Genomic DNA, 19707 nt, shown 5'->3' with positions numbered 1-19707 from the left:
GCGAACCGCCTGTGTCCTGCATTCAGCTCAATGACCGGCTGTCTGTGTGTGTTTCAGTGGTCAGTAATGTCAGCGAGCTGCTCGGCCTGGACTCCTTCCAGCTGTCAGAGGTGTTGACCCAGCGCTCCATGATCCTAAGAGGAGAGGAGATCTGCTCCCCCCTCACTGTGGAGCAGGTAACGACACATCCGACCCTTCTTCCCGTTAAGCGACCCTGCACGCTTGGCTTCACCGCGCTCCTGTACGGCGTCTGCTTTTGGGATGGGATGATTGTTAATCGGCTGTCAGTAACACGCTAGGGCCTCATTCTGCTGCCCTCTGCACCGCATGCCTCTCCAGATCCCTTGCGTGACTCCCAGCCATTTCCTGCTTTTTGTCTGCCAGATTCCCAGCACAATAAAGCCATCGTGATAGTGATCTGAGTCAAAAGCACAATAGACCCAGAAGCTGGAGGAGGAGGGGGGGGAGTAAAGCGAAGTCTTCTCCTGTGGAGGCACCAAAAAGCTGGCACCATAATTCACTCATGTCCCTCCAAAGCTTTGATTTTCCATGCTGTCGCCTGTCATTAATGCAAATATTTCTCGAGTCGTCGATTGCGAGTCTCATTCCAAGTGTGTTGCGAATGATATTCATCATAGGCCAAAAGAACATTTTGGCCCAGCCAGGACACAACCCACGTTTTTATTTATTTCTTTCTTTTTTCTTTTTTTTTTTTTTAATACTTTTGGCAAGAGCAGAGCCTCCTCAGCCTACTCATGCTCATAAATGTCAGTAAATATGCAGCGCAGACCTTTTGCTATTATCACAGGGACACGAAAGCCACAAGTCAGCTTTTCATGAGCAGACAAAGAGCTGGTACTGTCGCCCTGCCACTGCTCGTTGTGCTCGTTGTGCCTGAGCTTTGAAGCTGCTTCTATCTAAAAGACCTCATTATTCTTGTCCTGGAGTCTTACAAGAAGGACTTCTTCTCACAACGGCCAGAGGTCACCCCCCCCTCCCCCCACCCCCCTCGTCTTTAGTCTCCACCATTATGCACAAACATCCATTCTTCTCACCCGTCTGACGTAGATCCTGGAGCCACCAGCACCCTCTTTATACCCACGAGCAGCGAGAAGCTTGATGGATTACTCAGAAGGCCCCGGGGCCATTGTCGCTCCATGCGCTGTACAGTACACGCTGCCACCGTTTTGTTTTTATTTTCAATTCCAGCACAATACATGTGGAGGAAGCGTAAGCGGGAAGGTCGAGCGTTTGGTTGTTTGTGCACGGACGGAGTTTGGCCGGAGGCCGAGTTCAATGAACCTTGGGATAATCCGATTTTTGATTGTTGGGTTTAATTTCATTTGGGATCTGCTTTATTTTCTTAGTTTATTTTTCCGTTTTACCATGTTCTTGTACAGTTCATAATGTGGTTAAGGGGAAAAAAAAAAAAAGATGGAATAGTGGCCACCAGAATGAGCTCTGCAGAGAAGAAAACATTTTGGGATAACTGCTTGTAGGAGAGCCACCAAGTTTTTGTGCTGTTTACTGAAGTGTGCATCATAGGGGGGCCTGCAGTATTCGTACTCCTAGAACGTTAATTTTTTTCAATTCAATTCAATTTTATTTATATAGCGCCAATTCATGAAACATGTCATCTCAAGGCACTTTACAAAGTCAAAATCAATCATATTATACAGATTGGTCAAAAAATGTCCTATATAAGGAAACCAGTTGATTGCTTCAAAGTCCCGACAAGCAGCATTCACTCCTGGAGAAGCGTAGAGCCACATGGAGAGTCGTCTGCATTGTACATGGCTTTGCAGCAATCCCTCATACTGAGCAAGCATGAAGCGACAGTGGAAAGAAAAACCACCCATTAGCGGAAAGGAAAACCTCCAGCAGAACCAGGCTCAGTATGAACGGTCATCTGCCTCGACCCACTGGGGGTTAGAGAAGACAGAGCGGAGACACAATAAGACAGACAAAAAAGCACACATTGATGTAGAAATCGGTTCTACATTAGATGGTAGTAGCAGGTGATCTGTCTTCCCTGGATGATGTCACAGTTAACAGAACGTCAGACCAGGTGTACCTACTATGAAGATAAAAGAGAACAAAAAAAAAAACGTGCTTTACTAAGATTTTAGATGAAAGATTAGCATAAAGTAGTGAATAAATGGGAAACGTAAGGAACACTACACACGTCTTTTCACACTCCTTTACAAATGCAGATCTAAAAAGTGTCGCTTGCGTAATAACATCTAAATAAAATCCACCGCAACCGTTTGTCTTCAGAAGACGCCTGATCAAAATCCGTCTGTGTGTAATTTAAACTCACTATAAATCCAGCTGTTTGGGAACGGCCTCAGAGGTTTGTTAGAGAACATTGATGAACAAACAGCATCGTGAAGACCGATAAACACAGCAGACAGGTTCAGGCAGAAGTTTAAAGCAGGTTTATGTAGACAAGGCCGTCCCCATAAGTTGAATTTTAAACGGCTAAACTAAGCTTAAACATGGCGACCTCCTGACTACTTTTGGTTATCTATAAACTCCCTGTGGTATAACATATGTCTACTACAGGGGGGGAAAAAAACTGCAAGTAAAAAGTATAAAGTATAAATCAGAGCAGCAGTTAAGAGGCCATTGTTAACTCTGGAGGAGCTACAGAAATCATCCGCTCAGGTGGAATCATTTGGTGACAGGACAACTGTCATTTTATTGATTTAAGTGTCAAAAAGGACTGAAGGAAATCACGAAAGCTCACTGATGCATTTCTCTGAATTTCTTTGTTCCTATTTCAAATAGCAGAACATGTCTGCAGCGGGTCACTCCCAGGATATGTAGGTGATCAACAGTTTCTGTTGCGACAACAGACCTCAGACAGACGTTCCCACAACACGCCTTTCTCTGCAAACCTCCATTTGTTTTCTGGCTGTAGCACAAAGGCCTCACACAGCATCAGTTTAACAAATCATTGTTTTAATCTACTTCACGGCCATCTGACAGAACTTTTAAAATACACTCTCTGTGCTGATTTGCATCTTGTCTTGTTGATGCTGTCTACAAAGTCCTCTCTTTCTGGTAAAGTACGCATCATGTGGTATTTATCGCACCTGGTATCTGTTTGGGTTATCCTCTGCAGGCGGTGGACTCGCGGGATTCTGTCGCCATGGCTCTTTATTCTCAGTGTTTCTCCTGGATCATAATGAGGATCAATCAGAAGATCAAAGGGAAGGACAACTTCAAATCCATTGGTATCCTGGACATCTTCGGTTTTGAGAACTTTGAGGTGAAAGACGTTTTTTTTTTGTTTTTTTTTTGGTGACTTTTTCATTTTCTCTCTGTCCTTCTCCAAAGGGTTTTAGATCATTTAGAAGATGTAATGTCTTCTAATTATTTCTACCAGTCATGATTAACACCAGAAAGAAATGGTCAGGAAATTCACAAAACAGTAAAATCAACAATGTTGCACCACATTTATTAAAACCAAATCCTCCACAGAGTCCGTAAAAAAAGTTTTTACAATATCTTAATGTCTATAATTAAACTCACACAGGTATTCTTTTCACATAGGTATGGGAAAAGAGAATGGAGAAATATATTTTTTCCATACTTTGTTCCCTTTTTCACTATAAATATCTGAACAACTGGAATTTGATCTTTCAAATCAGATATCTTTTTAGCTGTTTTAACTTGAAAGATGTACATATCCTTTTTACTTTTTGACATTTCATCAGAGGTAGGGAATCCAGGTTCAGAAACTAAAAAGCCGGTCCAGAGATTAGCTCTAACCATTTGCATTTTCAGCTCCACAACATAACCAGGTGTTTTTAGTCCCTGTCTAAGTGAACAGGATGAAGGAAAAGCAGGCAAGGGTTTTACTTTCCTGAAGCCGGATCCCCACTTCTGCACTTCATCAAGTTTCAGTCACAAAGGTCAATCTCTATTGTATGCTCATAAGCCAGGACAATGTTCTACGTGATTGAGAAGTAGAAGGAAAATGATAAAATAGCTTTCAAGAGTCACCTAACTAGTTAAAAGAGTTCACCCCCGTATTCTGTAATTCCAGTATAAATCCAGCTGTTCCGTGAAGGTCCGAGGTTCGTTAGAGAACATGAGTGAACAAAGAGGTTTGTGAAGATCAACGGACACAGCAGGCAGGTCAGGAAGAAGGTTGTGGAGAAGTCTGAAGCAGGTTTAGATCATAAAACCGGGTTTCTGTAACCCCTTAACTCCACAAATATGACCACAATAGAAGAGGAGCAGAAGGTAAGCAATTGTTGAAAGAAAGTCCTGCTTGAAATTTTGCCAGAAGCAACACAGTTGAAAGAAAGTGGTTAGATGAGACTGTGCTTTTTGGGCTATGTAAAAAAAAAAAAAAAAAAGAGAACTAATGCTGCACATCACCCGAACAGATCGTTCCCAACATGAAAACATATTGAAGTGCAGGAATGGCCCAGTCAAAGTCCTGGTCACTATCAGGCTTTTGACCAGATACAGACCTGAAACTTAACAGATACTTAATTGGCCTCTCTAAATTCTCCTTAGGTGTGAATGTGTGCGTGAATGGTTTATCCTGTTTGTCTCTCTGTTGCCCTGCGACAGACTGGCGACCTGTCCAAGGTGTACCCCGCCTCTCGCCCATTGAAAGCTGGAGATAGGCACCAGCACCCCTCGTGACCCCATGAGGAATAAATGGAGATACTTAATGTCTTTCATAGAAACAAATGGACATACATCTTAGTCTTAAGATGTGCAGAAGACTTTCAGCTGCAGCTGCAATAAGGGGTGGTTCTATTGACCCCAGAGGACTCCACACAAATACACAATACGTTTTTAGATTTTTACCTGTAAAAAGATCCTAATTCATTTTCCTTTTACTGTCAATGCAAAACTTTTCATACTTAGAGTTGGTCCCGACAACATAAAATCCTAATGAAATACATTGATGTTTGTTGTTTGTTGAAATGTTGAGGTTATAAACTGAGCTGTTCGTTTTTTTTGTTTGTTTTTTGTCTTTAAATTGCGTTCTTCTGGCCGACAGGTGAACCGATTCGAGCAGTTCAACATCAACTACGCCAACGAGAAACTGCAGGAGTATTTCAACAAGCACATCTTCTCGCTGGAGCAGCTGGAGTACAACAGGTCAACACATAACGCACAGATACACACCGTTTGAACAGACAACAAGGCTGAGACGGGGGGGACGGTCGGTTGCAGTGGAGGTGGGCCTCGTCAGGGTGAACTACCAGGAACCTGGAACCGACTCAGTTTCCTCCTCAGCCAGTTGTCGTTTAGTATAACAGACCAGCAGCTTGGACACGGCTCATTGCACCACATGTGATGCTGGATAACACAGCCATCGAGTCATCTGGTTGTTGGATTTGTGTATAAATATAAATATATATATATGATATGTGTGTGTGTTCTGACAGGGAGGGGATCCAGTGGGAAGCCATAGACTGGATGGATAACGCAGAGTGTCTGGATCTCATAGAGAAGGTAAAGCAATCCGAAAGTGAGAGAGCGCAGTCGCCGCCAGCATCGACCGCTAACCGCCCGCCATGGCGGAGCGGGGCCGACCCAGACGCCACACCGCGCTTACATACACTGACTCCCTTCTCCCAGCCTATCATTACACCGTCTTTGTTGGCACGTTGTGTTCACAGTAATACACACCAGTCAGAGGTCGGAGGTAGGGCTGGAGTAAAGCACGACAACAATTTGTTATTTCACCACCAGCGATAGAAATGATGTTGGAACTGGCTGGGAACAGTGTAGCTTTTTCTTCTTCTGCACACTCCCCTGATCTTTGTTGCTTCATTTACCTTTTTTTTTTTTTGTGCTGCATGTGAAAATTTGAAACTGGAAATGATTTAACAGTTTCCTTTTGGTATTGTTATAGTATAGGCTGCCAGATGTGGCCCGCTGGGATTAGAACTAGTTCAATCATGGCTGCAGAGTGCTTCACCCTCTTTGTTCTGCCTGTCTCTGCTTTAGAAACTGGGCATGTTGGCTCTTATCAACGAGGAGAGCCGCTTCCCCAAAGGCACCGACTACACCCTTCTGGAGAAACTGCACAGCCGACACGCAGTAAGTCCACACAGTAAAGAAAAAAGAAAAAGTTAAATAAAATCTGAGCTTATCTCTGATTCAGAACCCTCCCAGACGGCTGCAGAGCAAAACCATCCACCTGGAGTGCATTTGCCGTCCTTCTTTGTTGCACCTTTTGCAAACCCCTCCCTGCACGCTTTTACACACAACAAATGCTGAAATCCGATCAACCATTCTCCAAGCTCTGATGAGAATTGTGTTCTGCGGGGTGGGGGGTGGGGGGGGGGGGGGGGTCGTTGGGGGAATCTGTAAGAACTGATTGAGCTCTGATGTCTGTGCCCTTGCTGTAGAGCCTTGTCCTGTTTGTTTTTTTAAGTTGGTTAGAAATTGGTTTTTATTTTGTTTAAGTCAAAGGCCAAAACTTTTAAAATGTGAGGATTCAATCGTTTTATTATATCACAGAAAAATGGCATGAATTTAATTTATTCTGGGGCTTTAAGGACTCATTTAGAGCATGCAGCTTCAGCCGTGTTTCAAACAAGAATTGGGTGAACAACTGTGGATTCTCTGTTATTTGTATAGAGTCACGAATGTCCAAACAATCAAAAGTATATATATATATATATATATATATATATATATATATATATATATATATATATATATATATATATATATAAATATATATAAATATATATATAAATATATATAAATATATATATATATATATATATATACATACACACACACACACCAACCGTATTTTTATTTTGTCTGGTACCCACATTTCATGGCCCTCAACAAGGTCCTAGCATAATTCTGGCAGGATGGGTTTTATGGTCAGATGAGACAAAGATTAAGCCTCTTTGACCACACGGCGATAAAAATGTTTCGACCTGTCAAGATGAGGCTTTCAAACCTCAGAGCATTGATGAATTTATGCAAACGTCTTACCAGCTCTGGAAGTCAGTGCAGATTTTTTTCAAAATCTAAGTGCGTATAAAATCCTATTAGAAGAACACAAAACCTAAAACAAAATGGACAAGTTGTATTTTACCTCTTAGACAACAAAACCGACGTTAATTTATCAACATTTCAGATAAGAAACCATAAAACGTAAAGAATATGAGGGTATCGTTCCCAAACAAGCACAGGCACGTCGTAGAAAATAGTGAATAGAAAACAGTCAAACGGTTGTGCTGGCTGCAGGCCCTCAGTATTATCAGACGGTCTGCTGAACTCCTGGAGAACCCAGTGTTCTGTCTTTCCTAATCAGCTCATTAGGCAGACATGGACTTAATGCCCAAAAGACATCTGTGGTCTTCTTGTCTTTTCTCCTCAGACAAACCCGTACTATGTGAAGCCCAGAGTGACCGACCACCAGTTTGGCATCAAGCACTACGCGGGAGAGGTGATTAACAACTCTCGCACATACACACACGCACACAGAGGCACACATGGGTGTCTTTTTTTTCGTTGGTTCAATGCTTGGAGGAAGTGAGGTAATTGCAGGATGAACAGAACGAGTTTCTTTGCCAGAATCCTGTCTAGGATGTTGGTGTCTTGCTCCTCCTCTGCTGTCTTTTTTTTTTTACTGCTGAGTCAGGACAAACCGTTTCACCGTCAGCTGCTTCTTCCTGTGTCGGCGTTAAAACAGAAATGACTCCTGGTGTAAGGGGAGAGGAGAGCAAGAGGATGAAGATCAGGGTCAAAAAGGAGAAAATACAGAGATCAGATTGGCTTCTGCTTCCTGAAGACTAGTTGTGTGATTCCTGTCTTAGATCAGATCTCTTCAGTGCAAAACATGCCGCTCGATCAGAAGACGGGCGTACAGTAGATAGTCATGGTGACGACCCAGTTCAGATACCGGAATAGGCCAGGTGAGTCTGTTCCATTACCTGGCCTATTCCCCAGCCGGTTTCTTTCTTTTTCTGTTATCGAAAAAAAGAACAGTTGAAATGTATTCCAATTAGAAGAAACTGTTGATAAGTGCTAAATGTAAAATTCATTCTTACTAAATTCATGAACTAATACAAAACAGTAAAAAAGAAAAAAAAACACCTTACGCTTGCTCTCCAAAACCAATAAATTCTGCTTAATTAAGATAAGATAAGATAAGATAAGATAAGATAAGATAGGCTTTATTGATCTCACGTTGGAGAAATTCACTTGTCCCATCGGCTCAATAGTCAATCAATAGTCAGAAGAAGGTGCCAAAGTAGGAAAAGGTGCATCAGTTATATACAACGTATCTTCATATATACAGTTGATCAAAAATAAAATAAAAAGAAATAAGAATTAAAATACAAAAGAAATCGGAGTAGGCAGATGAATTAGAGGACGTCTGCTTTGAACAATTAACCAAGGTGATCAGTGGTTAGACCCTCTAGAGTTTAAGTAGAAAAAGTGTTCACACCCCTTAATCTTTTTTTCCCGTCTTTTTGCCATGTTACAATCAGAAACTTAAATGTTTTTAATTTGGATTTTACAGGTAGAGTGGATGAAAGATGCTACACTGAATTCAGCCCCTTTAATTCTGATGTCCTTAAATGAAACCCAGGGAACCAAGTACCTGTTTAATTCAAATTATTAGTAAAAAAACAAACAAAAAAAAAACAGGATCATGAAGACCAATGAGAGCATTAATCAGAGAAACAGTCCATGGAGGAATTTCAAAGATCCATATTTCAGGCACAAAATCTGTCAAGGGACAATTATAGTCTCACACTCCACGAATGTTGCCTTGGTGGAAAAAAAAAACAAAAAAACATTGTTGAAGCCGTAAGATGTCATGTTTAGCTCAAATATAGGGGGCACAGCAAGCTAGTGGAAGATAAGACCACAGCACCTTCTTTGGCCAACATACGTAACACCGTATGGGGTAGATAACGAACATCTGTACTTCGGCCTGGATCGATCATCCTCCACAAAATGAAACTGTGGCTTTGCTTTTCTTCAGCATCGACTACACAGCTGTGAAGGTGAATACAGATAAACACGAAGCTAACCTGTAAGAAAAAACCTGCCGGAGGCTTGAAAAAAACTTGGGACTAAGACAGAGGATCACCTTCCAGCCGGACAACAAGGCTTCAAACGTGCAGCCAGAGCTACAGAGGTTTAGATCAGGGGTCTGTAACATCTACAACCGAATGACAAGAAAACTATTACTGGTACTTAATGCAATTATTGCTTCAAATATGTGGAAAACTGCTAAAACCTGAATATGTTATTATTAGTTCTCTGACATTTTTAGCCAGAGTTATTAAGAGCCATTGTAGAAGGTCCAAAAGGTCCCTCGCAACTCCTGAGCCGCAGATTAGAGACCCCTGGTTTAGATCAAAGCATCTACAGGTCCGGCCATGAATTACTCCTCAGAGATACGCTACCTCCAATTCTAGTGAGTTGGAATGGGCTAAAGTTGCGGTCTCTATATGTGCAAAGCTGGTAGAGACATGCCCCGTGAAGGTGCATTTGCAAAGTGTTGACTCTGGAGGGTTGAATAGAAATACATGCACACCGTTTGAACTTTTACTTACAAAAATTAAACTATCATTTTCATTTCACTTCACAATACAATTATGTTCTGTCGGCACATTATATTGAAGAATTTCATTAAATACTTTTAAGGTTTGTGGGTGAAAAGTGGCATGATGTCATAAAGTACAACTGTTTTTTTTATACTTTTGCAAGGCACCTCAAGTTGTCTTAAGGTAAAATTACGACTTTGCAGAGACCTGGCTGCACATAAACGTGTAAATGTAACCTAGTTTTATTGTGAAATTCTGATTGTGTGCCAGGTAACATAGTGGAACTGACACAAAAGACATATTTATTAGTGTATTCTCTTTAAGTGAATATGAAATGGATTAGTGCTTCTGTGATTTATGTGTGCACCTTTCATCACATTTGGATCTGACAGAGCCTCCGGGCTTGTTAATACAGGTTCCTGAAAAACCCTAATGCGCACAGCAATTAGGCACATATTATATGCAATAGCCCCACATTGTTTTGCATGTAATATGTGACACGCACCTGTATTTTTAGTAAACAGAGAGCACACACAGAGAGTGTTCACGTGGAGAAAGGTGTGTGTGTGTGGAAACGTCTTGATGAAAGCTGATAAGACTCAACCTGTGATTGTAAAGCAGGCTAGTTCCACATTAGACCCTGAGGTCTTTCTTGTCTTTTTGTGCAAAGCCTTAAACTTAATCGCTCTAAATAGCTCCAACAATTTGTGCTTGCATGCTAGACATTACATGTGATTTATTTTTTATTTTTATTTTTTTGCAGATTTTAGATCACTTGGTTGCACAATAACCTTTAACTTTCAGTTGTTGCAGTTGTGGGTCTGAAAAGGCAAACTTTGCATGAAAGCAGTTATAATCACAAAGTTTGCAAGAGCAAGCAAAAAGCTAAAGTTATTTTATTATTACGAGTTTAAAGTCAAATCTTAACAAGGTCTTGGTTTCTATATTTTTTTTTAGTTTTTTTATATCTTCTGAATTTATAATTTTCTGTTACAAAATTTGTCTGAACCGGGATAAATGTGAAGTTTCAAAATTGCACATGCTCTCTCTCGTTTTATGCTTTCTTACCACGGTTATATTTTGTCGTTTCATTATTTAGGTGCTGTATGACGTGCGAGGAATCTTGGAGAAGAACAGGGACACCTTCAGAGATGACATCTTGTTCATACTCAAAGACAGCAGGTACGTCCTCTTCAGCATCCTGCACGCTGGCGCAGCTGTACCATCAGCTGGCATGAGCACCTTTCTGCAGCCGCTGGTCTTCTTCTGCTCCGTTTTCAGGCTCGACTTCATCTACGACCTCTTTGAGCGCGTCGGCAGCAGAAGTGGAGACGAGACGCTGAAGATGGGGACCGCTCGTCGGAAGCCCACCGTCAGCTCTCAGTTCAGGGTGAGACAGCTGCATTTAAGGCCCAGGATAATTGTTCTCCCGGTTCATATCCGTTGTGTTGGCTTATCTGACTGACAACAAGCATGTTGTGGTGATGCACCGGCTGGTGGCCGGGGTTAACTCAGGCTCATTTAGCCACAACAATTTCTGATATGGAAGTTGTTATTGAAGGTAAAAAGCCTCAAAGTTACTTCCAGTGTCAGTCAAATGTGTTAAAACTAAGCCGTTGCATGCACAGATGAATAGATCCGTTTTATCCTTTGGAGCTTTTGTCCTCTGTTGACACAACTACTTGCTGTGTTATTCTTGACGGTAACAGCTGCCATCAAATGCTTGTGATAACTGGTTATGGGTCTCTTACGTTGCTGTGGAGGAACGTAGACCCGCTCTTCTTTTCAGAATTGTCTTAATTTAGAGACTTTTTTGTTTTGTGTCACCACATCTCAATAGGATTTATATCTAGAATTTTTACTAGCCCCACTGCAAAGCCTTCATTTAGATTTTTTTTTACCATTCAGAGGTGGATCTGCTGGTCTGTTTTGGATCTACGTCCTGCTGCTTTGCCCAAGTGCATTTGAGCTTAAGGTTACAAATTGATGGCTGAATATTCTCTTTCAGGATCTTCCGCTAGAGAGCAGAACTCGATGCAATCTGCTGGTTTTCGTTAGATAGAAAACATTTTTACCAATTTGTCTGTATGATTTGACTGAATTGACTTTGTAAAGTGCCTTGAATTGACATAAATTGTGAACTGGCGCTATATAAAGACTCCATATATATTTGTTTACACTAGAAAAATTAGCGTAAGTTGATTTTATTCTGAAATTTACTGGAACTTTATCCTGTCTTGCGCCTGACGTTTCCTGTTTGGCTCATGAAATTCAGGAGCTTGATCAAGGGACCGCTGCGGCGTTCGGTCAAACTTCCTTATTACGGAATATTTGCAGCGCCACACTGTCTCGGTAACCAGACCCGCAACCGCACATGGTTGATGTGAGCGGACACATTGATTTTTTTAAATGATTTGGGTTCCTTGTGGCGCCGGAACCGTATCTGCACCGTATTCGGTGTGAGCCTGGCGTTGTACTTGACATGCACATTGTTGCAGTATTCTCCAAAAACACTAGGGGGCAATACTCAACAAAACCAGTGGATATGCAGAAAACGAGTAGAAACAGCTGATGTCACACACCCGAAATGGCCATGGCAGTATTGTAGACAATCATGAAGAATAGTCGATGTGTTTATGGCAGCTATAAACGAAGAAATAAACGAAAGGGCTTGAAACGTAGAAGAAGATGGTACGTTCACCTGTTGCACAAAGGATGTTTTCTAAAGGTTTAAAAAACATTTAGCTTTACTAAATAAAAGCTGATATCTGTACATAATGTGGATTGTTGTTTTAGTCTTGATTCATGCAGCAAGTGATGAAAACCGAAGTCAACATCATTGTTTGTACCCACAAACATGGCCAATAAAGTTTATAAAGTGTATTGAATAAACTCACCCCTGAAAGTATGCCAGCAGTAATTAGCGTATGCTGTTTTCAGTCACAGAATAAATAATTATAACATAGCATTTAACAAAGTTGTGCCGCTTGAAACTTCTTGGCCTTCTGAGGTCAGTGCAGGGCTCCTATGAACTCCTTCATTTTAAATGAAACTTGGTCCTCGCGGCAGTGCTTGTGGCCTGGGCAAGGAGACGGAGATGGCACGACTGGTGTCGAGTATAAAGCCAGCTTAAATAACACTGGATTGCACTGAATCAAATTTATAGTTTCATCATCTTATTTAAGTCCTGAAGCAACAAAAGTCGCCCCAGTTAATCGCACTACCTCCACCATGTTTCTCTGCAGGTATTACTGTACGTTCCTTTTTTTTAAATGCTGTGTTAGTTTTACACACCTTCAAAAAAGTTCCCTCTTTGCCCCATCGGTCCACAGAATATTTCACCAAAAGTCTTTTCTTTTTTCAGCAAATGTGAGACAAGCACTTGTTCTTGCGGTTGGATATTCTTGGAGCTTTCCCATGGATGCCAGTCTCCTCCTTATTGTTGAAATTGAACCCCCAAACATCTTAACAGAGGCAAACGTGGCCTGTTGTGCTTCAGAGGTTGTTCTGGGATCTTATGTGACCTCCTGGATGAGTCAAGGACGTGCTTTTGAAGTAATTATGGTCAGCTAGCTACTCCTGGGAGGTTTGACCGCTGTTCCGTGTCTGTGTTTACAAATGTGGAAAATGGCTCTCTCACTTGTTCATTTGAGCCCTAAAGCCTTAGAAAAGACTTTGTAACCATTTTGAGACTGATAGATAGTCAGTGATTTTGTTTTAAACCTCGTTGGATTGGGGCATTATGTGTTGCTTTTTTGATCTTTTAGCTTATTTCATGTTGTCAGACAGTTTCTGTTTAATTGATTTCTTGATTCTGCAGGTCGGGCAGGAATCAAGTGGGGGTCTGTTTTCTAAAAAAAAAATTGGTTTACAATAGTGAATTTGTTATTTAAAAGTGGGGGTAGTTACATTTTCAACGGTTGGTGTGAGTAGCCGTTTGCTAAATGAGGAAATCATTTTAAAAAACAGCTTTTAATTTTTATTCAGGTTATCTATGCCTGAAATGAAAGCTTGTTTTGAAAGATTTAGTTGAGACAAAAAAACAGGAGAAAGCAGGAGAAATCTGTAAGGTAGGAAATGCTCTTTTACTACAAAGGCTGGAAAATATATGTTTAATTCTGTACATAATGGCTTTTATAGAGAAATTGGAATCAGTTAAAATTGTTACCGGCGGGTCAAGGTTTTGCAAAAGACAGAAACATGAAATGGGCCAAAATTGTGTGATTGCCGCATCTTTCCTTGGTTATTGTATAATAATCTCTCCTAAACCATAATATAAGGAGTGTAATGGCAGCACTGATCAGCGCTAGATATGTAAAACCCACAGAAGGGAAGCAGAATGGTGTCTGAATTATATCCACAGAGGATGATGGGTTATAAATTGGAGGAAAAACACGGCTATAAGCTGTGCGGTGTGCGGAGGAGGGAATGCCACAGAAAACTCAGTTTAAACATGTCCCAACTGCAGCGTGGACTGAGCGAGCTGGGGAGGATTTGGCAGCTCGCCCTTGCACACAGGTCCAAAAATCCAGAGGATTAGGGTTGACGGCTGGGCAGAGAGGGGCCAACCAGGGGCCAATCACGCTCAGCTCTGCCAGGCCGGGTCCTGCTGGAGACGGAGTGTCTGAAGTAGCGAGAAAAGTCTGGGAGGTTCAACAATCATCAGAGGGTATAATTGTACATATGCTTTTCATAACGTATATTTAGAATCTAATACACACTGATTAACAAATAATTCAAATAAATATTGATCGTTTTATTTGCTGGATTTCCAATCGCTTTTCATTTGGTCATAGTTTATATTTTTGACTTCTTTTTAACCATCATTTGATGAATAAAAGTACTGAGCCCTGTTTTTAACCGATAACCAGGTAAAGGTTATAACATCACAATCAGGAAATAGGCTGAGATGGACACATACTCTGGTTTTACACACTTGCTGTAAATTTGCTGTAAACAAATGTACTGTGGAAGTGAGACTGGTCCAATCATTGACTGAAACTTAGGGCTGAATTTCCCCAAACAAGACGTATGGAACAAAGAAGTAACGCTGTAAGAAGTAAGAAAAGTTTTAGGTGAAGTTTACGGTGTTTTCAGGTGTTGCTATGGTTTTGCAGTTCTATTAATTGTAAGAAATTGGTGAAGCAGCTTAATAATTCAAGAAATTTATACTTCAAAAAACTGCTTGTAGAAAGTAGATAAAGAAACAAAAGTCCCAACTTTTACCCTAAATCTTATTTTTGTAATTTTGACCCCAAAATACAAGTTACGATAAAAAATATGTTTTGATCTTTGCTCTCTTTCCGCCGATGTCTTTCAGGACTCTCTCCATTCCCTGATGGCCACATTGAGCGCCTCTAATCCTTTTTTTGTGCGGTGCATCAAACCAAACATGGACAAGGTAAGTCATGCAAATTTAATTGCAAAGAGAGAGAGAGAGGGAGAGAAAAAAAAAAGGCTGAAACCATGCCAGGTCTCGTCAAGGTCGCATGTGAACTTAAATCTCTTTGGTGCTATTCATAGCTCCCCCCGCTGCACTCAGAGCTTAGATTTTTGCTCCAGGCTCTCTGCCCTGATGGCTCCACCCACAAATAAGAAAATCCCCACTCAAAAGTAGCTTTACTGTTTAGCCGTGGATTTTCGCCACTAACAGCTTTTGGTGCAAATACTGTTTTGTGTCTACCCGTTCCTACCGCTATGTCTTTTATCCTGAGGTCAAAGGTTACAGCTAGCTCCTCCAGCTGTAGTTGATGCTCCTGCTGACCCGGGCGTATCTGCAGAATGCCGAGATAAAACCACAGTGCTTAGTTTGCGCTTCTGATATCAGGACACTTACGCACAAGGTCTTGATTATGTCATGCTTAGTTAGAAATGGTCTGTGAATGTCTGCAGTTGGATTTTAGTGTTTACCAAGAGTGGATACACAGCAAAAACGGATCCTAAAATAAGTAAAATGTTCTTAAAGTTAGTGTATTTGTCCTAGATTTGAGCAGGTAAATAAGATTATCTGCCAATGGAATGAGTATTTCAACCCTAAAATAAGATAATTAGACATCCTGCACTTGAAATAAGATGATGGAGATGAGTTGTTCCTATATTAAGTGCAAAAATCTTATTCCATTGACAAATCATCTTATTTACCTGATCAAATCAAGGACAAATACACAAATTTTAAGAACATTTTACTTATTTTTAGTTCCGTTTTTGCAGTGTAGGCAAGAAAAAATTAAATGGAGCATGAAATATATATTAACTAATGTCCCTTTGTCTAAAATTTGCGTTTAAGTCCCGTCTCAGCCTCATTTTCTCTATTCACTTGACCATCCGTCCGTCTGTCCATCTGTCTGTCTCTCCGTCCGTCTCTCCGTCCATCCATCCATCCATCCATCCATCCATCCATCCATCCATCCATCCATCCATACCCTCTCAGTCTCTGTTTTTGAAGGTTCCATATTCATGTGTTCAAAGCTCATAATGAACTTTTATAATTACATTTAACAAATGAGCCAAAAGTGCTGACAAGCCTTGCAATGTAAATCTGGAGGAGTGTATCCTTTTGACAGGAAAACTGTGCACTAGGTAATTTATGTAAGCTGCTTAAAATTTCCAGTAGTTAAGAGTTAGATGCTTAATAACAGTACATTTTTGTTTTTATTTCATGTGTTGATGGTTTAACCCAGAGACATCCCTACTTTCATGGGCTTTCCTCTTACCTGTATGTCATTCGGCATATTCTCTCTCCGCTCCTGCTCTCCTTTTCTCTTTCCCCTCCGCTCTCTGATAGACAACATCCTGTCGTTTGTCCCTGCCTCTCATGTTCCCTTATGCGGAAAGCCTGAGTTCCTTTAAATCAAGATTAAAAACACATTTGTTTAGGATTGCCTTCGACTGTTCCACTGAAACATCATTAGTTCAACTTTGTAGTCCAACTGTTTTTAATGTTTGCTTTTAGTTTCTATTCTCCCATGTTCTATTTTGTTTCTACATTTTATTCCTACCTGCTATTATTCTGGGTTTTTACTCCTGTGTTTTAATCATGTAAAGCACTTTGCATTGTCTCTGTACTGAAACGTGCCACACAAATAAATTTGCCTTGCCTTGCCTTATCTGGCTTCTGGACGGTCAAGACGGAAAAACAAGCGCTTTATTTGTTATTCCTGCCCTGCAACAGAACGACAAGCATGCAAAATTTGCGCAGACTCACAAATAGACGGAGGCGCGTTTGCGTGATTTATATGCAGCTAGTTTTCTTGGAATGAACGTCGCTGGGGGAAGAGGGTCAGCTGTCAGAGCGACATGTCAGACCTCTTTCAGCTCCCTAAATCCTCCGCCGAGGACTCAAAAGCTCAGAAAGCAAAGGGGGCCACGCGTCTATAAATGTGTGTTCGATAATGAACGCGACACATGCGAAGGGTGCAATTTTCCGCGCTCGCACGTGTTAGCCTGTAATCGGACGGATTCGGATTCCTCGTTTGAAAATGGGCAGCGCATGGTGATGAACGTGAACTTGTGAAAGAACGGAGAGGGGCACCGTCCTGTGTGGGCCCTCCGTGTGACAAATGGACCCGAGCGATCCAGCGGCCTCTGAAGTGAGGCGGCAGACATCACAGATCATCACCGATAAGCAGGCCCGAGGCTTATTGGTAACAACGCAGCAGAGGATTCTAGGAAGAAAAAAAAAAAAGGCCCCCCCAGGCTGCCAAGGTCTTGCCTAACAGGGCTCAGGTTTCCCCATCTGTCGTTGTTTATGTTTCCTTTCAGTAAGCCCACTGTTAATGTTAAATGATAGAGCTCTTTGTGGTCGTTTGGTTTCTAGTTCAAGTTAAACTTGACTCGGCAGAGAGGTTGTTTGAGTGGGTGTTGCCTGCAGTGTTTGGCTGTGTCATAACTCTCTTTAGCTGCACGGAGAGGTGAAGGTTATATTTAAAAGAGGACATGTCTGCTCACTGAAACACCAGCTGTGCTTTTGCAGCGCACCACTATTCTATTAAAATGACATAATAAAAACCGACTTGTTGCTGCTACGATCACCGGACGTAAAACGAGTCGTTTTTTTTCTCGCTTGTTTGTCTCCCGACAGAAGGCTAATCGGTTTGACCCCGATGTCGTCCTGAACCAGCTGAGATATTCTGGGATGCTGGAAACGGTGAAGATTCGAAAGGCCGGGTTCCCCGTCCGCAGAACATTTAAAGACTTTCTCAGCAGGTAGGAAAACTGGATGTAATTCACACCCGCACTGCGCAGTCACACCAGGCTACGCCTACTTTGTCATAGATGTTAAGCCAATTGAGGAATTTTAGGGGTCGTTGACGTAAAATAAGTTCCTTTAACTAAAAAAATTGTCTCAAATTTTTAATCCTTTGATCTAGAATCATTTTCAAATTGGAACAAAAAAAAAAATGCTAAATCCAGTTTTTTATTTGAGTACAATCAGTCAGCATTGTATAAATAAACGCCACAGTTTTTGGTATTTCCCACAATTCTTTTAGAATAAATCCGACTGAGACATTTTTCTGATTGAACTAAAGCCTTACATTTTTAAATGCCTCATATTGTATTAGAACTTTTAATTAGTTACCTATGAAGTTCTGTTAACCTGACATGATCATTCGATAATTTTTCTTCCCATATAGAAGAGAAATAGAAAAAAAACATATAAAAGAGTAGCCATTCAACCATCTTCAGTTTATGTTTCCTAAATTGCACATCATATAAGGCTTTACCTTTCAAAGTGGCCACTTCTCCTGATGCATACATTATAATTTCATACGATATAATATAATGAATTCCACAATACTAATGTGAAAACTATATATGTTGTATATAAGTAAATTATATGTGAACATGTGTTTTCCATATGTTTTGTATATCTTTTTCATATATTAAAAAAGATGGTACTTGCACAGAAGTTGGCCAGAGGTTCCCTAATCAGAAGTCAACTGAGCTTTATGTCAACCATCCACTTTTCCACACATTTTCACAAAGCTACAAATGCAACTCAGATAGTTAGACCATGTATCTACAGACAATGTGTACTGTCCAGGTAGATTGTAAGTCGGCTGCTGAACACGCATTACTGTAAATGATTGAAAAAGGAGCTCCATTTGGGTTTCTGAGCTGATAAGGAAATGTTCTAAACACTAATGAATGAAATGAATTAACAAATTAAATTGGATGTCAGTGAAGGGAACGTACATTTGTTATGCGAAGCATTGCGCTATAGGCCTACCTGTTAGCAACATCTATGTATTTTTGGTGAACGTCACAATGAGTAGTTGTTTAGTGGTACAAGCATCACTATAATGAACTCGGGTTATGTGAAAAGACTACCAAGTATGGACATTTATTCTAAAAGATAAGTAAGGCATAATGCCTGACGAGGTGTCCATTATCAGGGGAGGTGTCTATTTCTGATAATAGACACCTCATCAGGCATTATTCCTTATTTATACATAGTCATGCAATGCTAAAAGGGGCTAGATTTTGTTCCAGAATGTTTTTTTTTTATTCCATATTTGTGTGTTTCCACAGGTACAAGATGATCCAGCAAAGGAGAAACCTCTCAGAGGACGAAAAGCCTTGCTGTTCAGAGCTCCTCACACTTCACGATAAAACCAAGAGAGAGTGGCAGCTGGGGAAGACAAAGGTGCAGCTCCTATACACACACACACACACATACACACATATACACACACATACACATAAAAAAACATGCCCAGACTTGTTTTTTTCTGTCACTTTCCAGTGAATTGCAGTTGACTCATGCCCTGGGTTCTTCCAGTAACCATAAACAATGCAGGAGTTTAAGTTTTCATATCACTTTTCCACTTTTGCCACAAAAGAGAAGTTTATCTTTTTTGGTTGTTGCTCTCTCTCTCGAACGTGGACGGCAGAGTTTAACTGTAGGCTCAGGGAGAAGTTGACACTTTTAGTTCACGTCTTTCTTTAAGGCCACAGAAAGACCGCCAGTATACCTTCTGGTTACCAACACGTTCCACAAAAACATTGCTTCAGAGCTTTTGTTTAAACACGAGTCGATAGATATGCCCCATTTTGGCCTAAAAAAAAAAAAATGAGAGTTTGAGAAAATGTGTGAAACTTTGAGACCAAGTTGAGCTTGTGTCATTCCTAAACCGTTAAT

At 40.9% G+C, this 19707-nt stretch overlaps 1 protein-coding gene across 1 annotated transcript in view; it reads left to right on the top strand.

Moving 5' to 3' along the window:
- The window catches only part of myo10l3 (myosin X, like 3), a 93330-nt gene that overhangs the window by 46289 nt on the left and 27334 nt on the right, over nt 1–19707 (top strand). Inside the window, 11 exon segments of the mRNA XM_036139435.1 lie at nt 58–176; nt 3128–3274; nt 5030–5130; nt 5421–5487; nt 5986–6078; nt 7382–7450; nt 10666–10748; nt 10848–10956; nt 14887–14967; nt 17647–17771; nt 19098–19212. Of these exon segments, the coding sequence (XP_035995328.1) occupies nt 58–176; nt 3128–3274; nt 5030–5130; nt 5421–5487; nt 5986–6078; nt 7382–7450; nt 10666–10748; nt 10848–10956; nt 14887–14967; nt 17647–17771; nt 19098–19212 (1109 nt within the window).

This window comes from Fundulus heteroclitus, chromosome 7 (genome assembly GCF_011125445.2).
Source record: "Fundulus heteroclitus isolate FHET01 chromosome 7, MU-UCD_Fhet_4.1, whole genome shotgun sequence".
NCBI lineage: Eukaryota > Metazoa > Chordata > Actinopteri > Cyprinodontiformes > Fundulidae > Fundulus > Fundulus heteroclitus.
This window is presented reverse-complemented; position numbering and strand designations above follow the sequence as displayed.